This window comes from Macaca mulatta, chromosome 7, assembly GCF_049350105.2.
Source record: "Macaca mulatta isolate MMU2019108-1 chromosome 7, T2T-MMU8v2.0, whole genome shotgun sequence".
Classification (NCBI taxonomy): Eukaryota; Metazoa; Chordata; class Mammalia; order Primates; family Cercopithecidae; genus Macaca; species Macaca mulatta.
This window is the reverse complement of record NC_133412.1, coordinates 178,859,207-178,886,664: the sequence shown is the minus strand read 5'-3', so window position 1 is coordinate 178,886,664 and position 27,458 is coordinate 178,859,207. Positions and strand designations below refer to the sequence as shown.

At 57.6% G+C, this 27,458-nt stretch overlaps 2 protein-coding genes and 1 long non-coding RNA gene across 53 annotated transcripts in view; 2 read left to right on the top strand and 1 right to left on the bottom strand.

The window, feature by feature from the left end:
• Nucleotides 1–27,458, bottom strand: part of MTA1 (metastasis associated 1) — a 55,519-nt gene that overhangs the window by 16,810 nt on the left and 11,251 nt on the right. For 34 of the 50 annotated variants that reach the window (XR_013396663.1, XR_013396666.1, XR_013396667.1 and 31 more), the window contains exons 2-6: nt 18,044–18,111; nt 8,660–8,753; nt 3,470–3,520; nt 2,693–2,819; nt 2,553–2,616 (exon numbers count right to left, since the gene is read on the bottom strand). Coding sequence is in view for 16 of the 50 variants with exons in the window: in XM_077942103.1 (XP_077798229.1) it covers nt 2,553–2,616; nt 2,693–2,819; nt 3,470–3,520; nt 8,660–8,753; nt 18,044–18,111 (404 nt within the window). In the remaining 34 variants the exon portion in view is untranslated. The remainder of the gene's footprint in view (nt 1–2,552; nt 2,617–2,692; nt 2,820–3,469; nt 3,521–8,659; nt 8,754–18,043; nt 18,112–27,458) is intronic. The other 16 variants (XR_013396669.1, XR_013396670.1, XR_013396668.1 and 13 more) reach the window with 1 other exon arrangement.
• On the top strand, nt 35–27,057 carry LOC144330485 (uncharacterized). The gene is made up of 2 exons (XR_013396711.1): nt 35–487; nt 26,965–27,057. It is a non-coding gene; the product is annotated as an uncharacterized LOC144330485 (long non-coding RNA).
• Nucleotides 9,371–14,038, top strand: LOC144330472 (uncharacterized). Of its 2 annotated transcripts, none has more exons than XM_077942049.1 (2): nt 9,371–10,938; nt 11,041–14,038. In XM_077942049.1, the coding sequence occupies exons 1-2, from the start codon at nt 10,787–10,789 to the stop codon at nt 14,036–14,038; spliced, it is 3,150 nt and encodes a 1,049-aa protein (XP_077798175.1). In that variant the 5' UTR covers nt 9,371–10,786. The 2 variants fall into 2 exon arrangements, with proteins under 2 accessions (XP_077798175.1, XP_077798176.1); XM_077942050.1 differs by having other exon boundaries at nt 11,142–14,015.

The following is a 27,458-nucleotide window of genomic DNA, read 5'->3' as shown; positions in this document are numbered from 1 at the left end:
GGGATTACAGGCGTGAGCCACCGTGCCGGGCTCCCTCTCACCTATTCTGAAAGCTACTCTGCGTTTTTTCTTTCAAGAGCTACCTTTAAAGTCCAGCATGACACCTGTTCCATGTGTGACCACGAGCCATGCTGCAGCAGGGCCTTCATCCTCTCGAACTGACACGACTATCCAGAGGCCAGCTGCCAGGCTCAGCCTCAGCTCCTACTCTGCCTGGATCTTTTTTTTTTTTTTTTTTGGAGACAGGGTCTTGTTCTGTCACCCAAGCTGGAGTACAGTGGTGCGATCTTGACTCACTGCAGCTGCCACCTCTTGACTCAAGCAATCCTCCCACCTCAGCCTCCCGAGTAGCTGGGACAACAGTAAGTGCGTACCACCACGCCTGGCTAATTTTTTTTACTTTTGTAGAGTTGAGGTCTCACTATGATGCCCAGGCTGCTCTGGAACTCCTGAGCTCAAGTGATTCCCCTGGCCTTGGGCTCCCAAAGTGCTGGGATTATAGGCATGAGCCGCTGCGCCCGGCCTATTTCTTTAAATTAATAAACACACATGGTTTCTATTTGGTGCCGGACTGCTCCACCGGCCAGGGCCTGGGTGTGTGTGTGACCGCTGTGTGATGTTTCTGCACTCCTGCTTATCTGTGATGTGAGTCCGTGTTCGTCAGGACTTCATCAGTGAGGGTTATTTGAGGCGAGGCAGGGGCACAATCCCCCAGGGCTCAGTGGCGCAAGCTTCTGCTGGGTGCTAAGTGTACTCACCCTGAGCCTGTTACATTAAATTCCCACGTTGGGGCTGTTCAGAAACCCCAGGTAAGAAAAAAGAGGTAAGTGGCCGGGCGCAGAGGCTCACGCCTGTAATCCCAGCACTGTGGGAGGGATTACACCTGAGGCGGGATGATCACCTGAGGTCAGTTCGAGACCAGCCTGGTTAACGTGGTGAAACCCCGTTTCTACTAAAAATGAGCCAGACGTGGTGACGCACGCCTGTCATGCCAGCTACTCGTGAGGCTGAGGCAGGAGAATCGCCTGAACCCAGGAGGCTGAGGTTGCAGTGAGCCGAGATCGCACCATTGCACTCCAGCCTGGGCAACAAGAGCGAAACTCTGTCCCAATAAAAAAGAAAGAAAGTGAAGGCGGGGAAAGGCTGCGTCGTGCAGCAGCAGGGTTTCGGGGTGCCTGCGCAGCCTGCTTCGTCCCCTCGTGAGCGTCGACCCGGCCGTTTCTAGGGCTGATGCGATGCATACAGGCTTGTCACTGCACCTGCTGCTTCCTTGCAGGCCTTTCTTGCTAACACACATTTTCTGTGTCCACAGAGACATTTCTGCAGCCCCACCCTCTCTGTGTGGCTCTGTCAGTAAGGGCACTCCTCCTTCCTGAGCGGGGCATTCACGGCGACCCCACAGACTCTGCTCATGCCCAGCAGGTTGCGGCTCAGCCTTCTGGGAAGCTGGTCTGGCAGCCTGAGAGGGTTCGAGCCCAGCCCATGCGCCAGGCATGTGTTACAACCCCGGGCCGAGCCCTGCCTGCTCTTCTCTGCCTGCTCTTTTCTGCCTGCTCTTTTCTGCCTGCTCATGACTCTGAGCTAAGGCCTGGGGCACGACCACAGCCCGAGCTGAGCCACTTCATGCCTGTTTCCAGGCTGTGTGGTGGGAATGGGGACTGGGGCCACAGGGGTAGTATAGGACTGAGCTTGGGACACACCGTGGCCATCCTGGATCCTTCAGAGCCCACGCCAGAGTGCCGATGGCCACGGCAGAGATGAGGCCCCCTAGGACAGGGAGGGTAGGGCCTCATCCAGCAACCTGCATCTGGGCTGGCTGGACACACTGGGGGTGTTCAGGCCACAAGACTCCAGCCAGGTGGCAGCAGAGCCTGTGAGAGGCCAAGCCCCAGGCCTGGAGATGGGCCTGCCCCTTGGGCAGGTGTGCCCTGCAACTATGACAGGCACTCCAGGGAACCAACACGCTCCAGACGTTTTTGGCCCCACGTGGCCTCGGAAACCCAACCCTCCCGTTAGCTGCATCTCACAGCAGCCTCAGTGCCACCGCTCTCCGTCAGGCGACACTGCTCCCCAGGTAGGTATGGCACTGTCTAGAGACATTTTTTGGTTGTCACACCTTGGGGGATGCTATATGGCAGGTAACACAGTATAATCACAGGTGACCCCCAAGGTGGGCCTACCAGGACTCTGCCCACTGCCCAGGAGGGACCAGCCAAGACTCCTACGAAGACCCAGGTGGCCCCTGCCCCCATATGCCTCAGCCACACCCTCCCCAGGGGGACCTCCCCTCGCTGGTTGTCTGGGAGGCAGTGGCAAGAGGAAAAAGCCCTGTGCTCCTGGCCCACAACTCTGGGCGCGTAGGGTAGGGGCAGCTGCACACTAGGACACCCGGAAGTGGCTGTCAGGACGCAATCCCCGCTTCCCTCCAGAACAGCCTGGGCCTAGAGGGAGGAGGGAAAATCGTCCCCGCTGCCCAGGCCAGCAGAGGTCACGGGTGGAGGAAACAGTGGCCTGGGACTGGCTGCAGCAGACCAGGCCAGGCTGGGCCTCACCTCCCGCTCCAGGTAGGACTTGAGCGATTCGGTCTCGTTGAGCAGGGTGACGCTGCACTTGCCCCTGGAAAAGAAGGACGGGCAGGCTGGAAGGGCGAGGACAGCCCGAGGGGCCCAGGGCAGGAGCTGCTGGGGGCTACCTGATGTGCGTGGCGGGCAGGGACTCCAGCTGCCGGGAGAGGAACAGCTCCCGATGCCGCAGCTGGTGCTTTAGTTTCTCGGGCAGGTCCACCATTTCCGGATTCTCCATTTCCTCTTCTATTTCCCCTGAAGGACAAGGAGCCCCTGTCAGCACCACGGCAGATACACGCTGCCAGACCAAAGCCCACCCCACCGGCCCCACCCGGCGCCAGCACGCAGGAGGCCCCGTCCTGGCAGGTGCGCGTCCTCCTGCTGCTGGACACTGTCCCGCTGCCCCACCCCATGGCGGCCCAGCAACTCCTTGGCAGGTACCCCTGCAGACACTCTGGTGCCCATGTGCCCTTTAAGTCCAGGCACCCTGAAGGCCCAGATTCCCCAGGGCATGAAGATGGAAGGAGGAGGGAGAACAAGGTCTGGGCCAGCCCCAGAAGCAGCAGACAAAAGAGCAAAAGGAGCAGGGGAGCCGGTGGCTGCCAAGTGCCCAGGTAAGGAGGGCGAGGGGCAGCTGCCCTCTGTCCCTCCCCATCTTGTGACCAGACAGCCCCACACAGCCCACCACAGACCTCCCACACCAGCAGGTCACCCTCAGGCCGGGGCTGCACCAAGTCTGGGCTGTGGGCCGGACACAAGGGAGGGCCCCTCCTCAGCTGGGCTGGCCGGGCGCAGGGCGCAGGCATGCAGGCAGCCCGCCCAAACTCTGTCCCTCAGCGGCGCTGCCGCCCCCAGCCCAGGGACACAGACAGGAGGACGCCCTCCTTGCGGAGGCCGGCTCTTACCTTCCTCGCCGTTGTCCGCCCCCGGTCCGGCCTTATAGCAGACTGACAGGGCTATATAACAGACAGACAGCACCCGGCAGCACGGTCAGCGCAGAGCAGCGGCCTGCTCCCTGCCCAGGGCCCGGACCGAGGGCTGTGCCACCAGGGGGCAGGGCAGAACGGGGGCCACAGGCCTCCCGGTGGGGTGTGAAGACCACCCGGTTGAAGATCATCTGGGCCTCAACGTCCCCCCACTTCGGCCGCCACCCACCCGGTGCCAAGCCTCTTTGGGAAGAGCCCAGACAAGCCTGGCTGTGGAGGGCCCCTGTCCAGCGACCACCCCTGCTCTCACTCCATCGCGGCTTCCCAGAACAGGCTGTCCAGACGAGGCCGGGGCCGGCCGTGGGCCAGCAGCATGGGCATTCCTGCCCTGTGCTAGGAACCCAAGTAGGGTTCTTATAACACCCAAAATGGGGGTGTGTGGTGGTGCTCCCCACCGTCCCCTCGCACACCCAGCACCGGCCGCCAGTGGGCCACTCATCCCGCTCAGCGTCCTGCCGGCTCTCTGAGCCCGAGGTCCCCAGACCGGACCACAGCCAGCCGGGTTGCTCGCTCTCTGCGGCCCCCTTGTGGTGCCTGCAGGAAGTCCTGGCTCCTTTGGGCACTCCCAGATTGAGGCTGGGAGCAGCCATGCTGGGCCTGTTCTGAGCGGGCCCTATCTGGGCCTTAGAAGCCTGGGGTGTCTGCCTGCTGAGCCTCACCTCCCGCCGGTCCATAGAACAGGGCAGGGCTGACCAGGGTAGCCCCAGTCCCAGCATCCCAGGCCAACACACCTCACTCGCTCCCACTCCTGGGGCCCCACAAGCAAACTGCACCCTCAACTCAGAAATCCCCAGGGCCCAGAGGCCCACACACCATCCCAGACCAGAGGCTGGCGTTCGTTCACGCCCGCCCTATGCCAGGCCCCGTCAGCGCACCGACCCATCCTGGAGAGAAGCCCACAGCGACTCCGAGACTCCCATCTCACCAGTGCCCCGATCAGCAGAACAGGGCTGCGGGGTGCAGCCTGTCGGAGATGTGGGCGAAGTAGGCCTGCAGCTCCTCAGGAGGCCAACAGGCAGAAACACCCAGGCAGGAGGCGGGGCTGGCCAGTGCACCCTGCACCGCCCACACTCTGAACCCTCCCTCGGACCCTGGATACACCCCTAAGCATGAGGCCCAGGGAATGGCAGCCCCAGGCTCAGGACGAGGCCCAGGCTGTGCCCTCACACCCACTCTAGGCTGTGGTCTCCAGGGCCCCCACACCTGCTCTGGGGGGCTCTGAGGAGGGACGTTCCCTTCTCCCTGTCGTTCCGTCTGTAAAAGGTTTCACACTCACAGCCAGCCGGGGTGAGGTCTTCTCTGCCGCAGGGGCCGCAGTGCAGCCTGGCCGGTGTCTACCCTCCACCCTGAGGCCTGCACTGTGGGCTGGACGCCCCAGCAGGGACTGGGTGGAGGCAGTGACGTGGAAGAGCCAGAGGCCTCCCGGAGTGTCCTCACACCTGTCCCTGGGATCAGCTGGGGCCTCACCCGGGCTGCCATGAGCTCACAGAGCGAGCAGGAGAAACGCACAGATGTACACAACCCCGGGGATGTGGGCCCTGCAGAATCACCACAAGGCCCAGTCACCAGGCAAGAGTGGGGCTGCGCTCCGAGCCCCTGGACCAGCGGCAGACCCGTCACCCATGATGCCTGCTCCCTGCAGCTGGGCTGTCAGTTCACAGGAACGCCCTGCAGAAGGGCCGCCATGCAGCTTTCCAGGGAGCACCGTCCAAAGGGGCTGGGCTGGGCACCTGGGGGGGCACTGCTGCTCTCTGCCCAGTCCCACCAGCCCCAACAAGGCCCTTCTGGAAAACCCGCCCTCTGATACCTCTAATCACATTATGTCTGGAGTCCCCTTCTGGGGCCCTCCTAGCAAAAGGCCATCTTCCGGGGTGTCTGAGAGCAGAACCTCAGGAAAGGGGGACACCGTACCCTAAAAAACCACTGATACAGACTCTCTGGAGCAGGGACACTGTGCTCCCAGGTGCCAGAGGACAGAGACAGGATGCGCCCTGGGCAAGCCATAAACATGCCCAACTCAACGGTGGCACCTGACTCCCCAGGCCACACAGACTGGCAGGGCCACACTGCGGCCACTTAGCCTGGGCACTGCTTCTCCAGTGCCAGCCTGCTCCCCACCACTGCTTCTCCAGAACCAGCCCGCTCCCCACCACTGCTTCTCCAGCGCCAGCCCGCTCCCCACCACTGCTTCTCCAGCGCCAGCCCGCTCCCCACCACTGCTTCTCCAGCGCCAGCCCGCTCCCCACCACTGCTTCTCCAGCGCCAGCCCGCTCAGCCTGGGCACTGCTTCTCCAGCGCTAGCCCGCTCAGCCTGGGCACTGCTTCTCCAGCGCCAGCCCACTCCCCACCACTGCTTCTGCAGCGCCAGCCCGCTCCCCACCACTGCTTCTCCAGCGCCAGCCCGCTCAGCCTGGGCACTGCTTCTCCAGCGCCAGCCCGCTCAGCCTGGGCACTGCTTCTCCAGCGCCAGCCCGCTCAGCCTGGGCACTGCTTCTCCAGCGCCAGCCCGCTCAGCCTGGGCACTGCTTCTCCAGCGCCAGCCCGCTCAGCCTGGGCACTGCTTCTCCAGCGCCAGCCCGCTCAGCCTGGGCACTGCTTCTCCAGCGCCAGCCCGCTCAGCCTGGGCACTGCTTCTCCAGCGCCAGCCCGCTCAGCCTGGGCACTGCTTCTCCAGCGCCAGCCCGCTCAGCCTGAGCACTGCTTCTCCAGCGCTAGCCCGCTCCCTACCACTGCTTCTCCAGTGCCAGCCCGCTCCCCACCACTGCTTCTCCAGCACCAGCCCGCTCAGCCTGGGCACTGCTTCTCCAGCACCAGCCCGCTCCCCACCACTGCTTCTCCAGCGCCAGCTCACTCAGCCTGGGCACTGCTTCTCCAGTGCCAGACCGCTCAGCCTGGGCACTGCTTCTCCAGCGCCAGCCCGCTCAGTCTGGGCACTGCTTCTCCAGCGCCAGCCCGCTCAGCCTGAGCACTGCTTCTCCAGCGCCAGCCCACTCAGCCTGGGTACTGCTTCTCCAGCGCCAGCCCGCTCAGCCTGGGCACTGCTTCTCCATCACCAGCCCACTCCCCACCACTGCTTCTTCAGCGCCAGCCTGCTCAGCCTGGGCACTGCTTCTCCAGCGCCAGCCCGCTCAGCCTGGGCACTGCTTCTCCATCACCAGCCCACTCCCCACCACTGCTTCTTCAGCGCCAGCCTGCTCAGCCTGGGCACTGCTTCTCCAGGGCCAGCCCGCTCAGCCTGGGCACTGCTTCTCCAGCGCCAGCCCGCTCCCCATCACTGCTTCTCCAGCGCCGGCCCGCTCCCCACCACTGCTTCTCCAGCGCCGGCCCGCTCCCCACCACTGCTTCTCCAGCGCTAGCCCGCTCAGCCTGGGCACTGCTTCTCCAGCGCCAGCCCGCTCCCCATCACTGCTTCTCCAGCGCCGGCCCGCTCCCCACCACTGCTTCTCCAGCGCCGGCCCGCTCCCCACCACTGCTTCTCCCACTCCCTGCAGAGTTGACATAGGTCAGTCCCCGACACCAAGAACCACCAGCCGTGCTGCTGGCTGGCGTCCAGCACCTGCAGGGCCAAGGGCCGCACCAAACGCCCCTCCAGAATGTGCAGCCTGTGGACTTTCAACATCCCCAGCTCTCTTCCTTGGTGCCTGGAGTGCGCACCAGTGGAGTACACAGGCTTTGAGGTCAGAGGTCAAGGGTCACCATGCCCCACCTTGAATGCTCCCCTCCTCTGAGCAGAGAGCTAGGAGGTTCCAGTTCCTCACGAAGCCAGAGGAAGCCCATGGTCAACTGGCAGCTCCCTTTGGGCCACTACAGGCCCCACAGCCCGGTGTCCAGAGTGGACCCAGGGGCCCAGCCCAGCTGCACTGCCCCAGGGCAGCTCATGTCCGCATCCACTGGGTGCCGAGGAAAGGCTGCAGCTGTCCAGTGGGCAAGGCAGTGGGGTTAAGGGACCCTTCCTTCCACGAGCGCTGCCCTGGCGGACTCCCAGCAAAGGCTCAGGATCAAGACACTGGTGGCAGGATGGTCTGTCCTGCCCCTAAGCCCCTCCCAGGGCAGGGGGAGGTTGCCTGGGCTGGCTTCCTGCCCTCACCCACAGCACTGGGACAGGGGCAGAAGATGTCAAGGTCCTCCCACCTGACCCACTGCCAATCACAGTCCCTGGACCTCACCCCATTAGGGGTCATAGGAGGCTACAGGTGGGACCTTGGCCCACCCCAGCAACACAGGTACTCGGGCAGTCACATGCCTCACCTACTGGGAGACGTCACCCTACAGACCACAGCCTCAGCCTGGGCTCAAATCCCACCTCAGCTGATGTATCAGAGCGGAAGCCAATAACAGCCCTCGCGCCTGCCCCCACCGACACGAGAGGCCTCAGTGGGGGCACCACAGTGTCTGGTGCAGGTGGGCCCAGCCCGGCAGGCCCTGTGTCAGTAGCGTATGGAGGGCGTGGGGGTGCCTCTGGCTCCTGGCTCTGAAGTCGACGTCCCCCGGTGCGGGAGACTCCATCACCTGTGAGTACCTGTTCCCAGGGGAGGAGCTGGGCCCCCAAGGCTGAGGGCATTCCCATGCAGCCAGTGGCTTCCTCCCACACACTGTGCTGGCCACAGCAGCCCCTTCCAGCCAGTTTACTGAATTGGAGTTTGAATTGTAAAGAATAAGGAGAGGACTGCTTTCCTGAAAACACTACTCAGAATGCCAACAGAAGCCTCTTCACAAAATTAAAAGGCAAGAGACAGTGGCAGGTGTGGGCAGCAGGGTCCCACCAGCCTGAAAAGTCTCCAGAAGTCATCATAAAAGAAAAAAAGAAGCCTCAACCAATGATGCCACACCCAGCCACACCCCGTGACAAGCTCACAGAGGATGCCAGTGAGAGGCACACCGCTCCGGAGGGGCCTGTGAGGAGTTCATTTGCCCAGTCCCCGAGGAAACGGAGCCAGGACACCCCCACCCACCGTGGAAGGGAGAGAAAGAGAGGCCAGAGCGAGTTGGGCAGAGGGTGGCCCCACGAGGCCAGGACCCCGAGGACGGACCCTAGGGAAGAAGGACCCCGCCAGCCCTCCCCGGCGGACCCTCCCGCCAGGCGGCCACCCCGGGGAAGGCCGGACTCACTTGCGTGCTTGTCGGCCAGGGCGATGAGGGTGCTGGAGATGTCCCGCCTCCGGTAGAAGCACACCACCTTGGCCTCCACGTTCCCATTGGCTGTCTGTAACAGCAAGGCAGGGGCGTCTGAGAAACGCGACCAAACCCGGGCTGCACAGCTCCCAGGAGGGGCTCCAAGGCCGGCCCCTGCCATCCCAGGACTGCGGGTGTCACCACACTACCCCTCAGGACTCCAGCAGGGCACTTCACAAATGGAGCAAATCCTGCAGCTCTGGACCCCATGGGTCTATCCCGGGGGGAGAAGGTGGGCGTGCGCACCCAACTTCAACCTGTGTCTCCATCCGCCCTCCCTTCCAGAGCCCAGTGTACCACCTGAGAACACCAGGGTCCCAATGAGGAAAAGGCCCCGCCACACTGGACAGGACCTCAGTCAGCTCCCGGGAGCCCACGCCCAGCTATCCCAGTCCCTCTTGGGTGAGCTGTGCAGCAGCCACAGCCCGAGCAGCCCATGCAGCGTGGACCCCCGTGTGGGACCAGCCCTCCCATCACCCTCCTGGAGCAGCCACAGGCGCCCCCACCTGGCCTGGCTGACTGCTGTAAAACGCCCCCGCAGAGGAAGGTATGTTTTTGGAACGAGCTTTTATAACATCTTTGTGACCTCAAGAATTATGCTGTGATTCTAACCACGGTACAAGTGCCTCATGGACTACCATTCATAACTTTTTTTTTTTTTTGAGATGGGGTCTCACTCTGTCACCCAGGCTGGAGTGCAGTGGCGCGATCTTGGCTCACTGCAACCTCCGCCTCCTGGGTTCAAGGGATTCTCCTGCCTCAGCCTCCCGAGTAGCTGAGATTACAAGCATGAGCCACCACGTCCAGCTAATTTTTGTATTTTCAGTAGAGACGGGATTTTGCCATGTTGGCCAGGCTGTCTGGAACCCCTGACCTCAAGCAATCTGCCTGCCTTAGCCCCACAAAGTGCTGGGATTACAGGTGTGCCACAGCGCCCAGTCTCACATAACTTTTCAATTTTTTGAGATAAGGTCTCACTCTGTTGCCCAGACTAGAGTGTAGCGGTGTGATTTCAGGTCACTGCAGCCTCCACCTCCTGGGACTACAATCCAATTACACCATGCCAGGCTTTTTTTTTTTTTTTTTTTTTTGAGACGGAGTCTCGCTCTGTCGCTCAGGCTGGAGTGCAGTGGTACAATCTCGGCTCACTGCAAGCTCCGCCTCCCGAGTTCACACCATTCTCCTGCCTCAGCCTCCTGAAGTACCAGGGACTACAGGCGCCCGCCACCGCACCTGGCTAATTTTTGTATTTTAAATAGAGACGAGGTTTTACCATGTTGGCCAGGATGGTCTCGATCTCCTGACCTCATGATCCACCCACCTCGGCCTCCCAGTGTGCTGGGATTACAGCATCTGGTTAATTTTTTAAAAACATTTTGTAGAGACGAGGTTTCACCATGTTGCCCAGGCTGGTCTCGATCTCCTGGGAGTGAACCACCGCACCCAGCCCATTTATAGCATTAAACCAAATTAACTCTAAGAGAAGTGGCCAGGCACTTTTCTCGCCATTGCACTCCAGTCTGGACAACAGAGTGAGACTCCGTCTCAAAAAAAATAAAAATAAAAAAAATAACCAGATGCAGTGGTGTACGCCTGTAGTCCCAGCTACTTGGGAAGCTGAGGTGAGAGGGTCACTTGAGCCCGGGAGGTCAAGGCTGCAGTGAGTTGAGATTGTGCCACTGCACTCTAGCCTGAGCAAGACCTTGTTTCAAAAAAACAACAACAAAAAGAAAGAATAAAGAGAAAAGTGCTCAGCTGCTCTGCACGGCCTGCCCGGAAGCAGGGCATTCTCGACAGTGGAATTCCTCTGCTTGGGACGTGCATCTCCTCTCCCCGTCGGATCTGCATCTGCTCACTACAGTGGTGTGAACCCAGGACCGCCATGCTCTGCTTCAAGTCACAATCCAGTGTGGCCTGACCCCTCCTGCAGGTCACGCTGTCCCTACTCTGGCCGCTGGGTTCTCACTCTATTGGCTCCTGTGTCCCTGACATACTCCACCACAGGTTACATCCACATTTCATCACAGTGACACACACAGACCATCCAATGTCACATAGCAAGCCATGAAGACTGCAAGGACACACAACCACAGCCGCCCCATCTGGGCAGCCGGGACCGTGGGGCCAGGCTCTTCCGCAGTCAGGTTCCCACCAGCTCGGAGCCTCAGGCCAGGCCTCCCTTCCCACACATGCACCCCACTCTCCAGGATCACTGTGTGGATTCAGTCACGCTCGGGGTCTGGTCTGTTCCGTCGTGTTCCTGCACACGGTGGATTCAGTCACGCTCGGGGTCTGTTCTGTCGTGTTCCTGCACACAGTGGACTCAGTCACGCTCGGGGTCTGTTCTGTTCCGTCGTGTTCCTGCACACGGTGGATTCAGTCACGCTCGGGGTCTGTTCTGTCGTGTTCCTGCACACAGTGGACTCAGTCACGCTCGGGGTCTGTTCTGTTCCGTCGTGTTCCTGCACACGGTGGATTCAGTCACGCTCGGGGTCTGTTCTGTCGTGTTCCTGCACACAGTGGACTCAGTCACGCTCGGGGTCTGTTCTGTTCCGTCGTGTTCCTGCACACGGTGGACTCAGTCACGCTCGGGGTCTGTTCTGTTCCGTCGTGTTCCTGCACACGGTGGATTCAGTCACGCTCGGGGTCTGTTCCGTCGTGTTCCTGCACACGGTGGATTCAGTCACGCTCGGGGTCTGTTCTGTTCCGTCGTGTTCCTGCACACGGTGGATTCAGTCACGCTCGGGGTCTGGTCTGTTCCGTCGTGTTCCTGCACACGGTGGATTCAGTCACGCTCGGGGTCTGGTCTGTTCTGTCGTGTTCCTGCACACGGTGGATTCAGTCACGCTCGGGGTCTGGTCTGTTCCGTCGTGTTCCTGCACACGGTGGATTCAGTCACGCTCGGGGTCTGTTCCGTCGTGTTCCTGCACACGGTGGATTCAGTCACGCTCGGGGTCTGGTCTGTTCCGTCGTGTTCCTGCACACGGTGGACTCAGTCACGCTCGGGGTCTGGTCTGTTCCGTCGTGTTCCTGCACACGGTGGATTCAGTCACGCTCGGGGTCTGTTCTGTCGTGTTCCTGCACACGGTGGACTCAGTCACGCTCGGGGTCTGTTCTGTTCTGTCGTGTTCCTGCACACGGTGGATTCAGTCACGCTCGGGGTCTGTTCCGTCGTGTTCCTGCACACGGTGGATTCAGTCACGCTCGGGGTCTGTTCTGTCGTGTTCCTGCACACGGTGGATTCAGTCACGCTCGGGGTCTGTTCTGTTCCGTCGTGTTCCTGCACACGGTGGACTCAGTCACGCTCGGGGTCTGTTCCGTCGTGTTCCTGCACACGGTGGATTCAGTCACGCTCGGGGTCTGTTCTGTTCCGTCGTGTTCCTGCACACGGTGGATTCAGTCACGCTCGGGGTCTGGTCTGTTCCGTCGTGTTCCTGCACACGGTGGATTCAGTCACGCTCGGGGTCTGGTCTGTTCTGTCGTGTTCCTGCACACGGTGGATTCAGTCACGCTCGGGGTCTGGTCTGTTCCGTCGTGTTCCTGCACACGGTGGATTCAGTCACGCTCGGGGTCTGTTCTGTTCTGTCGTGTTCCTGCACACGGTGGATTCAGTCACGCTCGGGGTCTGTTCCGTCGTGTTCCTGCACACGGTGGACTCAGTCACGCTCGGGGTCTGGTCTGTTCCGTCGTGTTCCTGCACACGGTGGATTCAGTCACGCTCGGGGTCTGTTCCGTCGTGTTCCTGCACACGGTGGATTCAGTCACGCTCGGGGTCTGTTCTGTTCTGTCGTGTTCCTGCACACGGTGGATTCAGTCACGCTCGGGGTCTGGTCTGTTCTGTCGTGTTCCTGCACACGGTGGATTCAGTCACGCTCGGGGTCTGTTCCGTCGTGTTCCTGCACACGGTGGATTCAGTCACGCTCGGGGTCTGTTCCGTCGTGTTCCTGCACACGGTGGATTCAGTCACGCTCGGGGTCTGTTCTGTTCTGTCGTGTTCCTGCACACGGTGGATTCAGTCACGCTCGGGGTCTGTTCTGTTCCGTCGTGTTCCTGCACACGGTGGATTCAGTCACGCTCGGGGTCTGGTCTGTTCCGTCGTGTTCCTGCACACGGTGGATTCAGTCACGCTCGGGGTCTGGTCTGTTCCGTCGTGTTCCTGCACACGGTGGATTCAGTCACGCTCGGGGTCTGTTCCGTCGTGTTCCTGCACACGGTGGACTCAGTCACGCTCGGGGTCTGTTCTGTCGTGTTCCTGCACACGGTGGATTCAGTCACGCTCGGGGTCTGTTCTGTTCCGTCGTGTTCCTGCACACGGTGGATTCAGCCACGCTCGGGGTCTGTTCTGTCGTGTTCCTGCACACGGTGGACTCAGTCACGCTCGGGGTCTGTTCTGTCGTGTTCCTGCACACGGTGGATTCAGTCACGCTCGGGGTCTGTTCTGTTCTGTCGTGTTCCTGCACATGGTGGACTCAGTCACGCTCGGGGTCTGGTCTGTCGTGTTCCTGCACACGGTGGACTCAGTCACGCTCGGGGTCTGTTCTGTCGTGTTCCTGCACACGGTGGATTCAGTCACGCTCGGGGTCTGTTCCGTCGTGTTCCTGCACACGGTGGACTCAGTCACGCTCGGGGTCTGGTCTGTTCTGTCGTGTTCCTGCACACGGTGGATTCAGTCACGCTCGGGGTCTGTTCTGTCGAGTTCCTGCACACGGTGGATTCAGTCACGCTCGGGGTCTGTTCTGTTCCGTCGTGTTCCTGCACACGGTGGATTCAGTCACGCTCGGGGTCTGTTCTGTTCTGTCGTGTTCCTGCACACGGTGGACTCAGTCACGCTCGGGGTCTGGTCTGTTCTGTCGTGTTCCTGCACACGGTGGATTCAGTCACGCTCGGGGTCTGTTCTGTCGTGTTCCTGCACACGGTGGATTCAGTCACGCTCGGGGTCTGTTCTGTCGTGTTCCTGCACACGGTGGATTCAGCCACGCTCGGGGTCTGTTCTGTCGTGTTCCTGCACACGGTGGATTCAGTCACGCTCGGGGTCTGGTCTGTCGTGTTCCTGCACACGGTGGATTCAGTCACGCTCGGGGTCTGTTCTGTCGTGTTCCTGCACACGGTGGATTCAGTCACGCTCGGGGTCTGTTCTGTCGTGTTCCTGCACACGGTGGATTCAGTCACGCTCGGGGTCTGTTCTATTCTGTCGTGTTCCTGCACACGGTGGACTCAGTCACGCTCGGGGTCTGTTCTGTTCCGTCGTGTTCCTGCACACGGTGGATTCAGCCACGCTCGGGGTCTGTTCTGAGGCACTCCTGCACACACAGGTAAAGGTGGTGAGGCCGCACTAGGCCATTCTTTCTTTTCTTCCTTTGAACAGCTTTGCTTCCCGAGGTTAACAATCGTCTCGTTTTCTCCACTTGCCTAGTTTTTCATGGAATCATCGCTGATTCTTCCCTAAAGTGCTCGGCAGCAGAGCTCCTGAAGGGAAAGGGCTCAATCAGGGCGCCCGGGAGACCCCTCCCAGAGCTGGCGTCCACCCTGCTTGCTACCCGCACCGGGGACCGCGTCCTCCTGGGCGGGAGGAAGGTGCGCCTTGCTCGTGGTGGAAAGGCGTGGAGGGGTGCACTCCGAGGCCTCAGTCGGGAAACCTCACTCATCTGCCTTCCGGGAGATGGGGCTTGGCTGGGCCTGGAGCCTCCACACCCGAACGTGGCTGCCGAAAGGCAAAGTGGGGTTTGACTCCAGGCCTTTGTATGTGACCTGCTTTTCCTCTAAACGCATTTCTTCTCCCATGTTCTAACAGTTTAAATACACCTTGAAGGGGCCCCTCTTTATTTCTGTGTTCACTCCTTCTTCTCTGCTATTAACTGGACATTGGACCAATGGACTGATTGTCTGATTTTTTTCCTCTCCTAGTTTCTTTGTTTTTGCCCCATCTTCTGGGTGGTAACCTCAACTTTATCACCTGGTCCTTTCATTCCACTTGTTACTTCTCCTAACCCAAGTGTCAAGAGCTTTCCTCTCATCTGACCACATCCCAGGATGGATCCCTTCCCTTTCTCTGAGAACATTCATGGGCTTTGTTTTGCTTTAGTTTCCTTCTGTTCTCTGCACTGGCCCTTCCTCTGAGTTCCATTTTTTTCTTTTTTTTTTTTTTTTTGAGACAGAGTCTCGCTCTGTCGCCCAGGCTGGAGTGCAGTGGCCGGATCTCAGCTCACTGCAAGCTCCGCCTCCCGGGTTCACGCCATTCTCCTGCCTCAGTCTCCCGAGTAGCTGGGACTACAGGCGCCGCCACCGCGCCCGGCTAGTTTTGTATATTTTTAGTAGATGGAGTTTCACCGAGTTAGCCAGGCTGGTCTCGATCTCCTGACCCCACGGTCCGCCCGCCTCGGCCTCCCAGTGCTGGGGTTACCGGCTGAGCCCCGGCGCCCGGCCTCCCCGTGCTGGGATTACCGGCTGAGGCCCCGTGCCTGGCCCTGAGTTCCTGACCCCGCGGTCTGCCCGCCTCGGCCTCCCTGTGCTGGGGTTACCGGCTGAGCCCCGCGCCCGGCCCTGAGTTCCATTTTCACGTTGCCGACTGATCTTCATGTCAAAAGCCCTCCCCAACCATCTTGTGACTTTTGGTCACCAGGAGACTCCCAGGTGCTGGACAGCTCACTGCATGTGCTGCACCCACAGGCGCTGGGGTAGCGGGCATCCTGCTGGGTCCCCGATGCCAGCAGCTGGGTCTGTGGGCTTTAGAAGTCTGGCTGCTAGGGTCCTGGGAGCCAAGGAGGCAAGAGGGGCACGGGGGCCCACCAGGGGACAGCCCATGAGCCAGGTGACCCCCACTTGCAGCCCCCGCATGAACCGTGCTGGCCTGGGCCTAGTGCCCCAAATCTGGGTCCTCTGAGTCCACTGCTCCAGCCCAGGGAAGGGTTCTGCAGGTTCACCTGACCCCCAGACGGGTCCTCCACCTGTCTTCTGCACTGCCAGCCACACGTCAGCATGGTTCCTGTTCTCCCGACCCTGACCCGGGCCAGGGCCGGGGCCTCTCAGGTTGCCCAATCCGGCTGGCTGCCTTCTGAGCTGTGCCCACACCTCCCAGTGGCGCCTCCTCTCCCACCTTCCTTGCCCTGTGGGTGCAGAGCTCCAGCACCCCTTTCTTGTTATTTGAGGGGGCGTTCAGGCCAGAGAACAGAGGGGAGGTCTGCACTCAACCAGCTGCGCCCACCTGGAAGCCCCGCCTGGAGCTCCTTGGTGTGGAGGGCACTGGCCACGCTGTGTCACAGGCCCACGGGTTCCTTTCCACATGGTGAGCGTCTGGGTCGGCTGCCCTGCCTGAACTGTCTGAGACAGTAGTCATGCCCCTCACAGGCTGGTGTCCTACCCAGAGACGGACAAGTGTCCAGGCCATGTGGCCCTGGCCCTGAGGAGGAGGGAGTGCTAGGACAAAGGGGACAGCTCTGAGCGTGCGCAATGCTACATCTGTACCTGAACATCGCCAAAGGGCCGGAAGCCAGCCCCCACCTGCACACGCCTGCAGTCTACTGTCTGCACGTGGAAGCCAGAAGCGGCACGAGGGAACCTTCCCGACAGTGGCACCTCTCAGCTGTGGCACCTCCCAGCAGTGGCACTCGGCCAGGCGCCCACGGAGGCACTGCAGCCTCCCACCCCAGGCTGCCTGCCAGCTGGCTGTGTGGAGCCAGCAGCGCCGTCTGCCAGCCGCCCCTCCACTACACGGACCAGGAGGGACCCAGGGCCTCCCCGAGCCATGGTTCAACTCAGCTGAGGAACCTCCCTCCGCACCTCAGTTTCCCTACAGTCCGCATGCTGTGATGTGTAAGGTGCAGCCCCGCAATCGGGAGGCCCAGCCACAGCAGCAGCACCCGTTCCAGCCTCACACTGGGGAGGCTCAGTTCACAGGAGCAGCGCCTGTTCCAGCCCCGCACTCGGGAGGCTCAGTTCACAGGAGCAGCACCCGTTCCAGCCGTACCCAGAGTCCAAGTGGCCTTGCTCTGCAGGCGGGCAGGCCCTGCCCAGCAGGGGCAGTGAGACGGACTCAGAGGACACCTGGATCATTGCCCGTGCCTCCAACAAACAGGCCTGCCCCTCAGACCTCCCAGGAAGCTGCAGGGGAGCAGACGTCACACCCCACGCTCCTCGGCCCCAGGTGGTGGCAGATGCCACAGGGAAAGGCCCTTGACAAGCACAGCCAGGGAAGCCCAGAGCCCAGCATGGCTACGTCAGAGGTGGCATGCTAACCTTCCCCACCCTGTCCCCTCTGATTCCAAGAATCCCACATCACCGCTGCCACCAAGCCTGATGTCCAGGAAGGCAGCTTCTCACAGGTAAGCCTGCAGCATGCAGCACGGAACACCAAGGGCCCGGGTGCCCCAGGCCTGGAGTGGGCGGGGCTCCTAGAAGGCAGCCATCAGGCCACTGGCTCCAGAGGTTCGGGGGCTCGGGAGCCCTGCAGGCAGGCACAGAGAGGTCTATGAAGCACCGAGCAGCTCACCCCACTCTCTGCTGGAACCATGTGTCCACTGGTGGGGACGACCTGCCCTCCCTCAACACCCTTAGAAAGTCTCCAACCAGGAGGAGAAGGGAGGCTGGGGTACCCACCCACCATCCCTGAGGACAGCGAGAAGGCTCCCAGGGTGTGCGGGTGCCCTGCACCTCCACAGCCATCTGCAGCTCTGTCTCCCAAGCTGACGGGACGGAGGCTGTGCCGAGGCGGTGGAGGCCGGGAGTGGCTGGGGCTGAGGGGCCCATGTGTCACCACCCCCCAGGAAGGATCTGGTGCTGCCAGGCTCAATGCATGGGCACAACCACGTCCCCGATCAAACAAGCATCTGCCAAGGACTCATGGCAGACACGAACCAGGTGGGAGCAAGGGCTGCCTGAGTGACCAGGGAGGGTGCCTCCAGCCACGCAGACACCTCAGGGGTCAGGGCAGAGCTCACAGCCCTGCAGGGCCGGCTGCTGGGAGCTGGGCAGGGCAGGGGCACCGAGGCCTTTGCTTGGTTTCAGAATCATGCCATTCTGCTCAGGCTCCCCAGGGGACGCTGGCATCTTCAGGGGACCCAGCGCCCACAGACCAAGTGTGGAGAGGGCAGGCAGCTCAGGGCAGCCGCGCTGGGTCCTGCACGAGGCCAGCAGGCCCCTCACTCAGTTTCTCCAAGCGGGGGCCAGGGTGCAGGTGACAGTGGACGGAGTCACTGAAGGGCCTGCACAGTGGCCAGTCCAAGGTCAGCCCCAAAAGGGGGCCACCCACACTGGCCACCCACAGGGCAGGAGCTGGCGTAGCCCTCACCCACTACCCCCTGCAGCCACGCCAGGGCCACCCAGTACCTTGTTGAGCTCCTCAATCCTCCGGATCAGGTATGGGTTGCTGGAGGAGTTCTCGAAGTAGACGTAGTCTGCAAACAGCAACAGACAGAGCAGAGGGTCACCTGTGGTACCAAAGGCCAGACCCAGGCCCACCTCCCGCTGCCCAGAGACCCGGGGCTCAGGCAGGGCAGTGTCACCACCCCCACCTCTGCTCTCTCAGGCGAGGAACAAACAGAGGAAGCGAAGCCCCCACACCATCAGGGAGGGGTGGCTGCAACCAGAACGGACTGACAGGCTGGGTCAGGGCCAGGGAGATGCACCAGGAGGGGCCATTCCCAGCAGGAGCCAGCAGCCCCCATCCTGGATCCTCACAGACGCCAGCTGCCCCCAAAGGCTCAGGCCCTTCTTGGGGAAGCTGTGGGGGCCAGGTGGCAGCTTCCCAGGCGAAGCCCAGCTCCAGCACTGCCCAGACCCTGCCGGGAGCCCCGGGACACCTTCCCACTGGCAGCAGCCAGCCTGGATGCTACACCCTCAGAGCCACATGGCCACCACCACCCTGCCCACAGCGGTCCCCATCTTTCCCTCCAAAACACAGCAGCAACTACACAGAGAACACAGCTGGGGCTTCCTGGGCCCAGGCAGGCTCAGAAATGGGGCAGAGTTGCTCTAGGAATGACAGGGTCACCCTCACTAGAGCTCAGAGACAGCAACAGGCAGCAGGCACTGGGAGTGCCCCGAGACCGGCCATCAGGTGAGTACAACACTTCCCTCAGCAACGACACCATGGGGCCCTCCAGCCTTCTCACCAGTTCCACACGCAGAGAGCCACTGAATCTTCCGGAGCCCAGAGGCTTACTCTGGAAGGCCCAGGAAGTCCAGGCTGGCGGTGCTGACACCCCGATGCTCCAGGCCTCCTGGGGCCGCTGCAGGGGCTCAGCTTGGGAGGCAGCGAGGCCACATCCTCATGAACCAGCACCATGAGTACCCTCGCCAGCCCACCCTGCACCAGCTCTGCAGGGAGGACTGAGCAGGAGGCCTGTCTCAGCTGGAATCACCCCAGAGGCCCACACAGGCCTGGGATTCAGCAACATGCAGCAAGACCAGCACCAAAAAAGCCCAGCCTATCCGTCCACATGGAGGCCAAACCTGTGCTGCGAGGACCCTGTGGAGGGGCCTGGAGAGTATCTCCCTCCTGCTGCTGGCACACACCTGCAGGCTCATGCCCGTGAGGACACACCCGTGAGGACGCACCTGCAGGCACACACCCGTCAGGACACACTCATGGGTGCACACCCGTGATACACCCGTCAGGACACACCTGCAGGCACACACCCGTGACACACCCGTCAGGACACACTCATGGGTGCACACCCGTGACACACCCGTCAGGACACACCTGCAGGCACACACCCGTCACGTGACACACCCGTGAGGACACACCTGTGGGTGCCCACCTGCGAGGACGCACCTGTGTGGGCACCCATGTGCAAAGTCACGCCTGTGCGTGTGGCTTCTGAGCCCCGCGTGCTGCCTGAGTAAACCAGCTCATCAGATGAGGCCACGCCCACACAGAGCTCCACCGGACAATGGGCTAGGAGCATGGAGAGTCCAGAGGGACACAGCCTCGGTGCCCGGGGACACGCACAGCAGTGAGCGTTCCCTGCAGAAAAGCCTGCAGAAGTGGCAGGAGGCCTGCAGATCTGTGTCAGGGTTACAGAGTGTTCTGAATGCAGGATGTGGCCATGCTTGGGCAATGCTGTGAAAACTCTAGAATTAACTGAATCATATACTCAGAATTGGTGGATTTCTTTCTCTTTTTTTTTTTTATTTTGAGACAGAGTCTCGCTCTGTCGCCCAGGCTGGAGTGCAATGGCGCGATCTCGGCTCACTGCAAGCTCCGCCTCCCAGGTTCACGCCATTCTCCTGCCTCAGCCTCCCGAGTAGCTGGGACTACAGGTGCCGCCACCTCGCCCGGCTAATTTTTTATATTTTTAGTAGAGACGTGGTTTCACCGTGTTAGCCAGGATGGTCTTGATCTCCTGACCTCATGATCTGCCCGCCTCGGCCTCCCAAAGTGCTGGGATTATAGGCGTGAGCCACCGTGCCTGGCTAAAATTGGCGGATTTCATCACATGTAGATACCTCAAATTTTTTTTCAAAAAAGGTCTCAAATCAATGGTCTAACTTTTCACTCCAAGAAACCAGATAAACAAATTAAATCCGAAACAATGCACCAAACTTGCCAAAAACTGGGGGGAAAATGTCCCTTAAGTGAGGAAAGACAGACAAGGTGGGGTCCGTCCACTTGATGGAAGACTCCTTGGCCGGGGCCAGGAGTGAAGCGCCCTGGCAGCACAGGGCCTGCAGCACCGGAAGGCCCACTCGGGGGAGGTGGCGGGCACGACGGCTGCGTGCAGCGGGGCCACCTACAAGCTGCTGGCGCAGGAAAACCAAGGCGTGGAAGATGAAAGAACATGCAGGGAATTCGGGAACTGTTCTGTATCATGACTATGGACTTCCAAAATTCACAGAACTGTACACATAAAAGGAATTGTACTGAATGTAAATTATGCTTTAATAAACGGACAAATAAAGCAAGAAGGCAGGAAATGATACAGTAAAAATAATGTGAAACAAAAATAGTAGAGGGGAAAATATCAAAGGAACCAAAAGCTGGGTGTGTATTTGAGACGGAGTTTCGCTCCTGTTGCCCAGGCTGGAGTGCAATGGCGTGATCTCAGCTCACTGCAAACTCTGCGCCTCCTGGGTTCAAGTGATTCTTCTGCCTCAACCTCCCAAGTAGCTAGGATTACAGGAGCCCACCACCACGCCCAGTTAATTTTTGTATTTTTAGTAGAGGCCAGGTTTCACCATGTTGGCCAGGCTGGTCTCAAACTCCCGACCTCAGGTGATCCACCTGCCTCAGTCTCCCAAAGTGCTGGGATTGTAGGCATGAGCCACCACACCCAGCCTACAAGCTGGTTATTAACAAGATCAATAACTGAAATCTATAGCCAGACTGACAAAGAAACAAAGAGAGAAGCCACAAGTAACCAACATCAGGAACGACAGATGGGACATCACTGCAGATCCTACTGACACAAGAAGGGGTACAAGGAATATTATGGAGGACTTTATGCCAGAGAATTTGACAACTTAAATGGAATGAACCAATTGCTTGAAAGATATAAACACCAAAGCTCATTCAAGAAGAAACAGGTAACCCTATTCACACTACAGAAATACAACAACAAAAACCCTAGGCCCAGATGGCTTCATTGGTGAAGTCTATCAAACATTTAAGGAAAAATTAACACCAATTCTACGCAACTCTTCCAGAACACAGAAAAGGACAGTGTGGACACCATTCCCCGATACCAAAACCAAAGACACACAAGGAATCAGGAGGATCACTTGAGTCCAGGAGTTTCAGACCCCATCTCTAAAAACAAATGATTTTTGATTAGGCAGGTGTGGTAGCATGTGCCTGTAGTCCCAGCTGCTTGGGGGCTAAAGCGGAAGGATCGCTTAAGCCCAGGAGTTTGGGGCTGCAGTGAGCCATGATGGTACCACTCACTCAAGCCTGGGTGACAGAGTGAGACCCCATCTCTAAATATAACTTAAATTTTAAAAAAAATTGAAAAATCAGTGTAGCTCATCATATTCACAGATTAAGTAAGAAAAACCCTATCGCTATCTCCGTAGATGCAAGAGTATAATCTGAAAAAACTCAACACATACTCTATTAAACTCTGAGCAAACAAGGAGCTAAAGGGCACTTCCTCAGCCTGGTAAGACATTTACAAAAAACCTACCGCTAGCATCATCCTCAGCAGTGAGAAAAGGGCTGCTTCTGCTGGGATCAGGGATTGTGGCAGGGGTATACCTACTCTCACCGCCACCGCCTCCCACCGCCACTGCCTCCCACCGCCACTGCCTCCCACCGCCACTGTCTCCCACCGCTACTGCGGACCATCAAGGAAGTCCCAGCCAGGACAATGAGAAGAATCAATGAAAGGCACACAGACTGGATATGAAGACACAAAACTTTCTATATGCAGATGATGTGACTTGCTATACAGAAATCCCCAGTGTCTACGAAAAAGCTATGGAAACCGCTGAGGAAGAGTTTTGCAAGGTCACAGGTCAACATCAAAAACTAAGTCCTCTTTTGGGCCAGGCATGGTGGCTCACACCTGTAATCCCAGCACTTTGGGAGGCTGAGGCAGGCGGATGACTTGAGGTTGGGAGTTGGAGATCAGCCTGACCAACATGGAGCTACCCCATCTCCACTAAAAATACAAAAAACATTAGCTGGATGTGGTGGTGCATGCCTGTCATCCCAGCTACTCAGGAGGCTGAGGCAGGAGAATGGCTTGAACCCGGGAGGTGGAAGCTGTGGTGAGCCGAGATCACGCCATTACACTCCAGTCTGGGCAATGGTGAAATTCTGTCTTTAAAAAAAAAAAAATCCTCTTTCTATGTACTACTGACAAACAGAAATCAAAATTGTAAAAGTACCATTCACAAGAGCACCAAGAAAAATTAAATGCTTAAATATAAATTTTACAGAAGATCTACAGATGTTTAAAGATCAAAAGATCTGTGCAAAGATCTATATGCTGAAAAGTACAAAACACTGGTGAGAAAAATCAGCAAAAGATCTAAATAAATGGTAACAGATGAGACGTCAAGGGTTAAAATACATGTTGGTGAGCTTCCTATAAAGGTTGGGATAGTAAATACTCCACGCTATGCAGGCCAAGAGGCCACACCAAGGATATTACGTAAGGACTAATATAACAATTTCCACATATTTTATAACTGATGAAATTAAAATAACCGGGCCAGGTGTGGTGGCTCACACCTGTAATCCCAGCACTTTGGGAGGCGGGCAGATCACGTCAGGAGATCGAGACCATCCTAGCCAACATGGTGAAACCCTGTCTCTACTAAAATACAAAAAATTAGCCAGGTGTAGTGGTGCACGCCTATAGTCCCAGCTACGTGGGAGGCTGAGGCAGGGGAATCACTTGAACCTGGGAGGCGGAGCTTGCGGTGAGCCGAGATCATGCCACTGCACTCCAGTCTGGTGACAGAGCGAGACTGTGTCAAAAAAAAAAGCTGAGTGCAGCTTTCTATAATACAGATGCACTCATGAGAGGACTTGTTTTGGGAGATGACATTTTGCTTAATTGGGTTCAAATTTAATGTTTTTTATCACCAAAATCAACGACAAAGGTGCATCCATGAGTGCCGGCTTACGGCGCGTTCCCGTGTTTCCTCTGTGACTGTCTTTCCACACAGGGCTGCCAGGCACACTGTCAGCCCCAGGTGCGTAGCTCTAAGTGCCAGCCTGGCTACTGAGCCAGTATGTTTTCCCCTTCCTGGAAACGGCCAGCTCAGCAGGCTTGGACCTCCCGCACTCTTCCTTCCAGAGAGGTCTGACCCTTGACCTGCTCCGAGGAGGTCACCTTGGGGCCCTGGGAGCATCCTGCCTGCCAACAGCATCTGCTCACCCAGGGCCTCAGGCCGCCTCAGACAGGCTACCCTGACAGAGTGACATACCGTGGCGCCTTGTGGCATCCGCCTGACCTCTGGAGGGGCTGAGACGGAGGGACCGAGGGCAGCCACACGGGTGCTCAGCCAGGCCCACCTGACCAACCACTAAAAACACCTGGGCCACCAAGGCTCAGGGGAGCTTCCCTGGTTGGCAATACGCCAGGCCTGCCATCCCAGACCACTGCTAGATCCACGCACCTCCCACACCTCCGCTGGGACAGAAGCCTAGAAGCCCACCCAGGTCTCTCCTGAGCCCAGACCCTGTGCCGCTCCCTCTGCTGGTGTGTCTGCGTCCGTTTGCTGTAAGGAACTGCAGCCCTGGCAGAAGTGCTCTGCTGTATTCCAGGAGTCCTAGCGAATTACTGAACCCGAGGGTGGTCGTGGGGCCCTCCACTACAGCATGTGATTACGTCACAGTCCAGTCACTCTCGGCTGGAGGTCAGGTGGGAGCTCCTTAACACACAGCTAAGTGGATTTTGAAATGTAGATGTTTCTCTTGTACTTGCGTCAAAGTCCCAAACACACTGCTGTAACCATAGTTTGAGCCCAGAAAATAAGCTCACTGCAAATCTGTGTGGCAATGGAGACTTTGCCTCTCATTTTAACTCTTGACAATAACTGTACAAAGCAGTTTGTGATTTAAACATGAGCTGTTGCCAAAACGACTTCATCACCGTATAAATTTTGCAAGTAAGTGTGGTTGTGCCTTGTACTTTAAGACGAATTCATAAAGAACGTAGAGAACTTCATGCAGCAAAAACTAGTTTCCCAAGTCATCCAGTGGACTGATGATGGCAGTCAACAGTGGTTCTTCTCATTCTGAAATTTTCCAATTTCGGCGCTTTTTCAAAAAGCAGGCCAGACACAGTGGCTCACACCTGTAATCCCAGAACTTTGGGAGGCCGAGGCAGGCGGATCATGAGGTCAGGAGTTTGAGACCAGCCTGGTCAACATGGTGAAACCTCGTCTCCACTAAAAATACAAAAATTAGCCAGGTGTGGTGGCATGTGCATGTATGTAATCCCAGCTACTTGGGAGGCTGAAGCAGGATAATTGCTTGAAGCTGGGAGGCAGAGGTTGCAGTGAGCCGAGATCACACCACTGCACTCCAGCCTGGGCGACAGAGCGAGACTCCGTCTCAAAATAAATAAATAATAATAAATAAATAAACAAATAAATAAATAATAATAAAGCAATAGAACTTCACACTGCCGAGCCATCAAGCTGCTGCACAGGAGAGCAAGCCAAGATGTTCAGCTTTAGGCCAGGCACAGGGGCTCCCGCCCGAGCCCAGGAGATCGAGGCTGCAGTGGGCCAGGACTGTGCCACTGCTCTCCAGCCTGGACAACAGAGCAAGACTCTATCTCTTTAAAAAAGGTTTTTTTAATTCACAGAACTGATGACAGTCAAGTCCACAAGGTCAAATAAAGTTCACTGTTGACACTACTGGTTCAATAAGGCATGACAGACTCAAACACTTTCCACAGGTCAGGTGCAATGCCTCAAGCCTGGTAATCCTAGCATTTTGGGAGGCCAAGACGGGTGGATCACTTGAGGTCAGGAGTTCGAGACCAGCCTGCCCAACATGGTGAAACCCCATCTCTACTAAAGATAGAAAAACTAGCCAGGTATGGTGGTGCATGCCTTTAGTTCCAGCTACTTGGGAGGCTGAGGCAGGAGAATTGCTTGGGCCTGGGAGGCGGAGGTTGCAGTGAGCTGAGATTGTGCCACTGCACTCCCGCCTGGGCAACAGAGTGAGACTCCATCTCAAAAACTAAACAAATACTTTCCACAAAATATTTACCTGTCAACAAGTAACAGAATGAATAACTATAGGTTTTTTAGCACTTTATATGTTTAACAACCCTTGTACATTTGTCCAACCAAGCCCTTTTCTGTGCCACACTTCTCCTGTCAGTAGGATCTACAGTGATGCCCCATCTGTTGTTCCTGATGTTGGTTACTTGTTGCTTCTCTCTGTTTCTTTGTCAGTCTGGCTATAATTTCAGTTTATTGATCTTGTTAATAACAAGCTTGGCTGGGCACGGTGGCTCACACCTGTAATCCCAGCACTTTGGGAGGCCAAGGCGGGTGGATCACCTGAAGTCAGGAGTTTGAGACCAGCCTGGCCAATATGGTGAAACCCAGTCTCTACTAAAAATACAAAAATTAACTGGGCGTGGTGGTGGGCGCCTGTAATCCCAGCGACTCGGGAGGCTCAGGCAGGATAAGTGAAGACAATCTTGTGGAACTCAGCCCTTCAGCTGCAGAACCTAATCTCTCCAGGTAAGCAGTGTCAAAACTGGGCTACATCACTGGATAACCGGCTGGCCGCTGGTGGGGAGAAAGCCCACACACATTCCAGGGACCAGAGGTGAAGTGTTCTGTGTTGAATGTGTGAGAGTAGGAAAAAAACTGAGATTTTCCTGTCCCTATCACAAATACTCAACCCCATCACGGCGGCTCAGAGCGGCCACATAGTAACTGAATCCCGTTAGTGCGGCCTGTTCCCCTAACACTTTATTTCTGAGCACTGAAATGTGAATTTCATATAATCTTCATGTGTCATGAAGTTTTCTGCCTTTGATTTTTTTCTCAACAATTAAAAAATGTAAAACCCATTCTTAGCTCATGAGTCATCAAAAACAGGCAGTGGGCCAGTTTGCCGGTCCCTGTACAAGAGGACCCAAGATTGGTTCAGATGCCAATTATTTCCCAAACTGATCTACACGGGCACCGTGCTTAGCTTGACGATGCTTTGCAGGTATTGTGTTTCTTACAAATTGAAGGTTTGTGGCAACCTGCATCAAGTCCGTCGGTGCCTTTTTCAAACAGCAGGGGCTCACTACGTGTTGCTGTCACAGTTTGGTAATTCTCTCAGTATTTCCAACTTTTTAACCAGGATTCTATCTGTGATGGTGATCTGTGGTCAGCGATCCTCGATGCTACTACTGTAATTGTTCTGGGCACCGTGAGCCATACCCACCTAAGAATTTAATCATAAATGTGTGTGTTCTGACTGCCCCAGGAACTGGCCATTCCTCCACCTCTCTCCCTCTCCCGGGGCCTCCCTATTCCCTGAGACACAGTAATATTGAAATTGGGCCAATGAGTAACACCGCCATGGCCTCTAAGGAGTCCAGTGAAGGGAAGAGTTGAGAGTCACACATCTCTCACTTTAAAACAAAAGCTGGAAATAAATGACTAAGCTTAGTTAGGAAGGCACGTCGAAAGCCAAGATACCCTAATGGAAAGCTTGGCCTTCAGCGCCAAGCAGGTAGCCAAGCTGTGAATGCAGAGGAAAAGTTCCTGAAAGAAATTAAAAGTGGGCCGGACACGGTGGCTCACACCTGTAATCCCAGCACTTTGGGAGGCCAAAGCGGGTGGATCACTTGAAGTCAGGAGTTTGAGATCAGCCTGGCCAACATGGTGAAACCCCATCTCTACTAAAAATACAAAAATTAGCCGGGTGTGGTGGTGGGTGCCTGTAGTCCCAGCTACTTGGGAGGCTGAGGCGGGAGAATCACTTGAACCCAGGAGGTGGAGGTGGCAGTGAGCTGAGATTATGCCACTGCACTCCAGCCTGGGTGACACAGCGAGACTCGGTCCCCCTGCAAAAAAAAAAAAAAAGAAAAAGAAAAAAGAAATTAAAAGTGCTGCTCCAGGCTGGGCGCAGTGACTCACACCTGTAATCCCAGTACTTTGAGAGGCTAAGGCCGGTGGATCACTTGAGGTCAGGAGCTGGAGGTTGGCCTGGCCAACATCATGAAACCCCGTCTCTACCAAAAATACAAAAAAATTAGCCAGGTGTGGTGGCATGTGCCTGTAGTCCCAGCCACTTGGGAGGCTGAGGCAGGAGAATCGCTTGAACCCA

Excerpts from the sequence above, each read along its gene's own strand:
- LOC144330472 (XM_077942049.1), top strand. The coding sequence starts at position 10,787 with ATGAAGACTGCAAGGACACACAACCACAGCCGCCCCATCTGGGCAGCC. Across the intron at positions 10,939-11,040 it reads CCACTCTCCAGGATCACTGT|TGGACTCAGTCACGCTCGGG; the intron begins GTGGATTCAGTC and ends TCCTGCACACAG.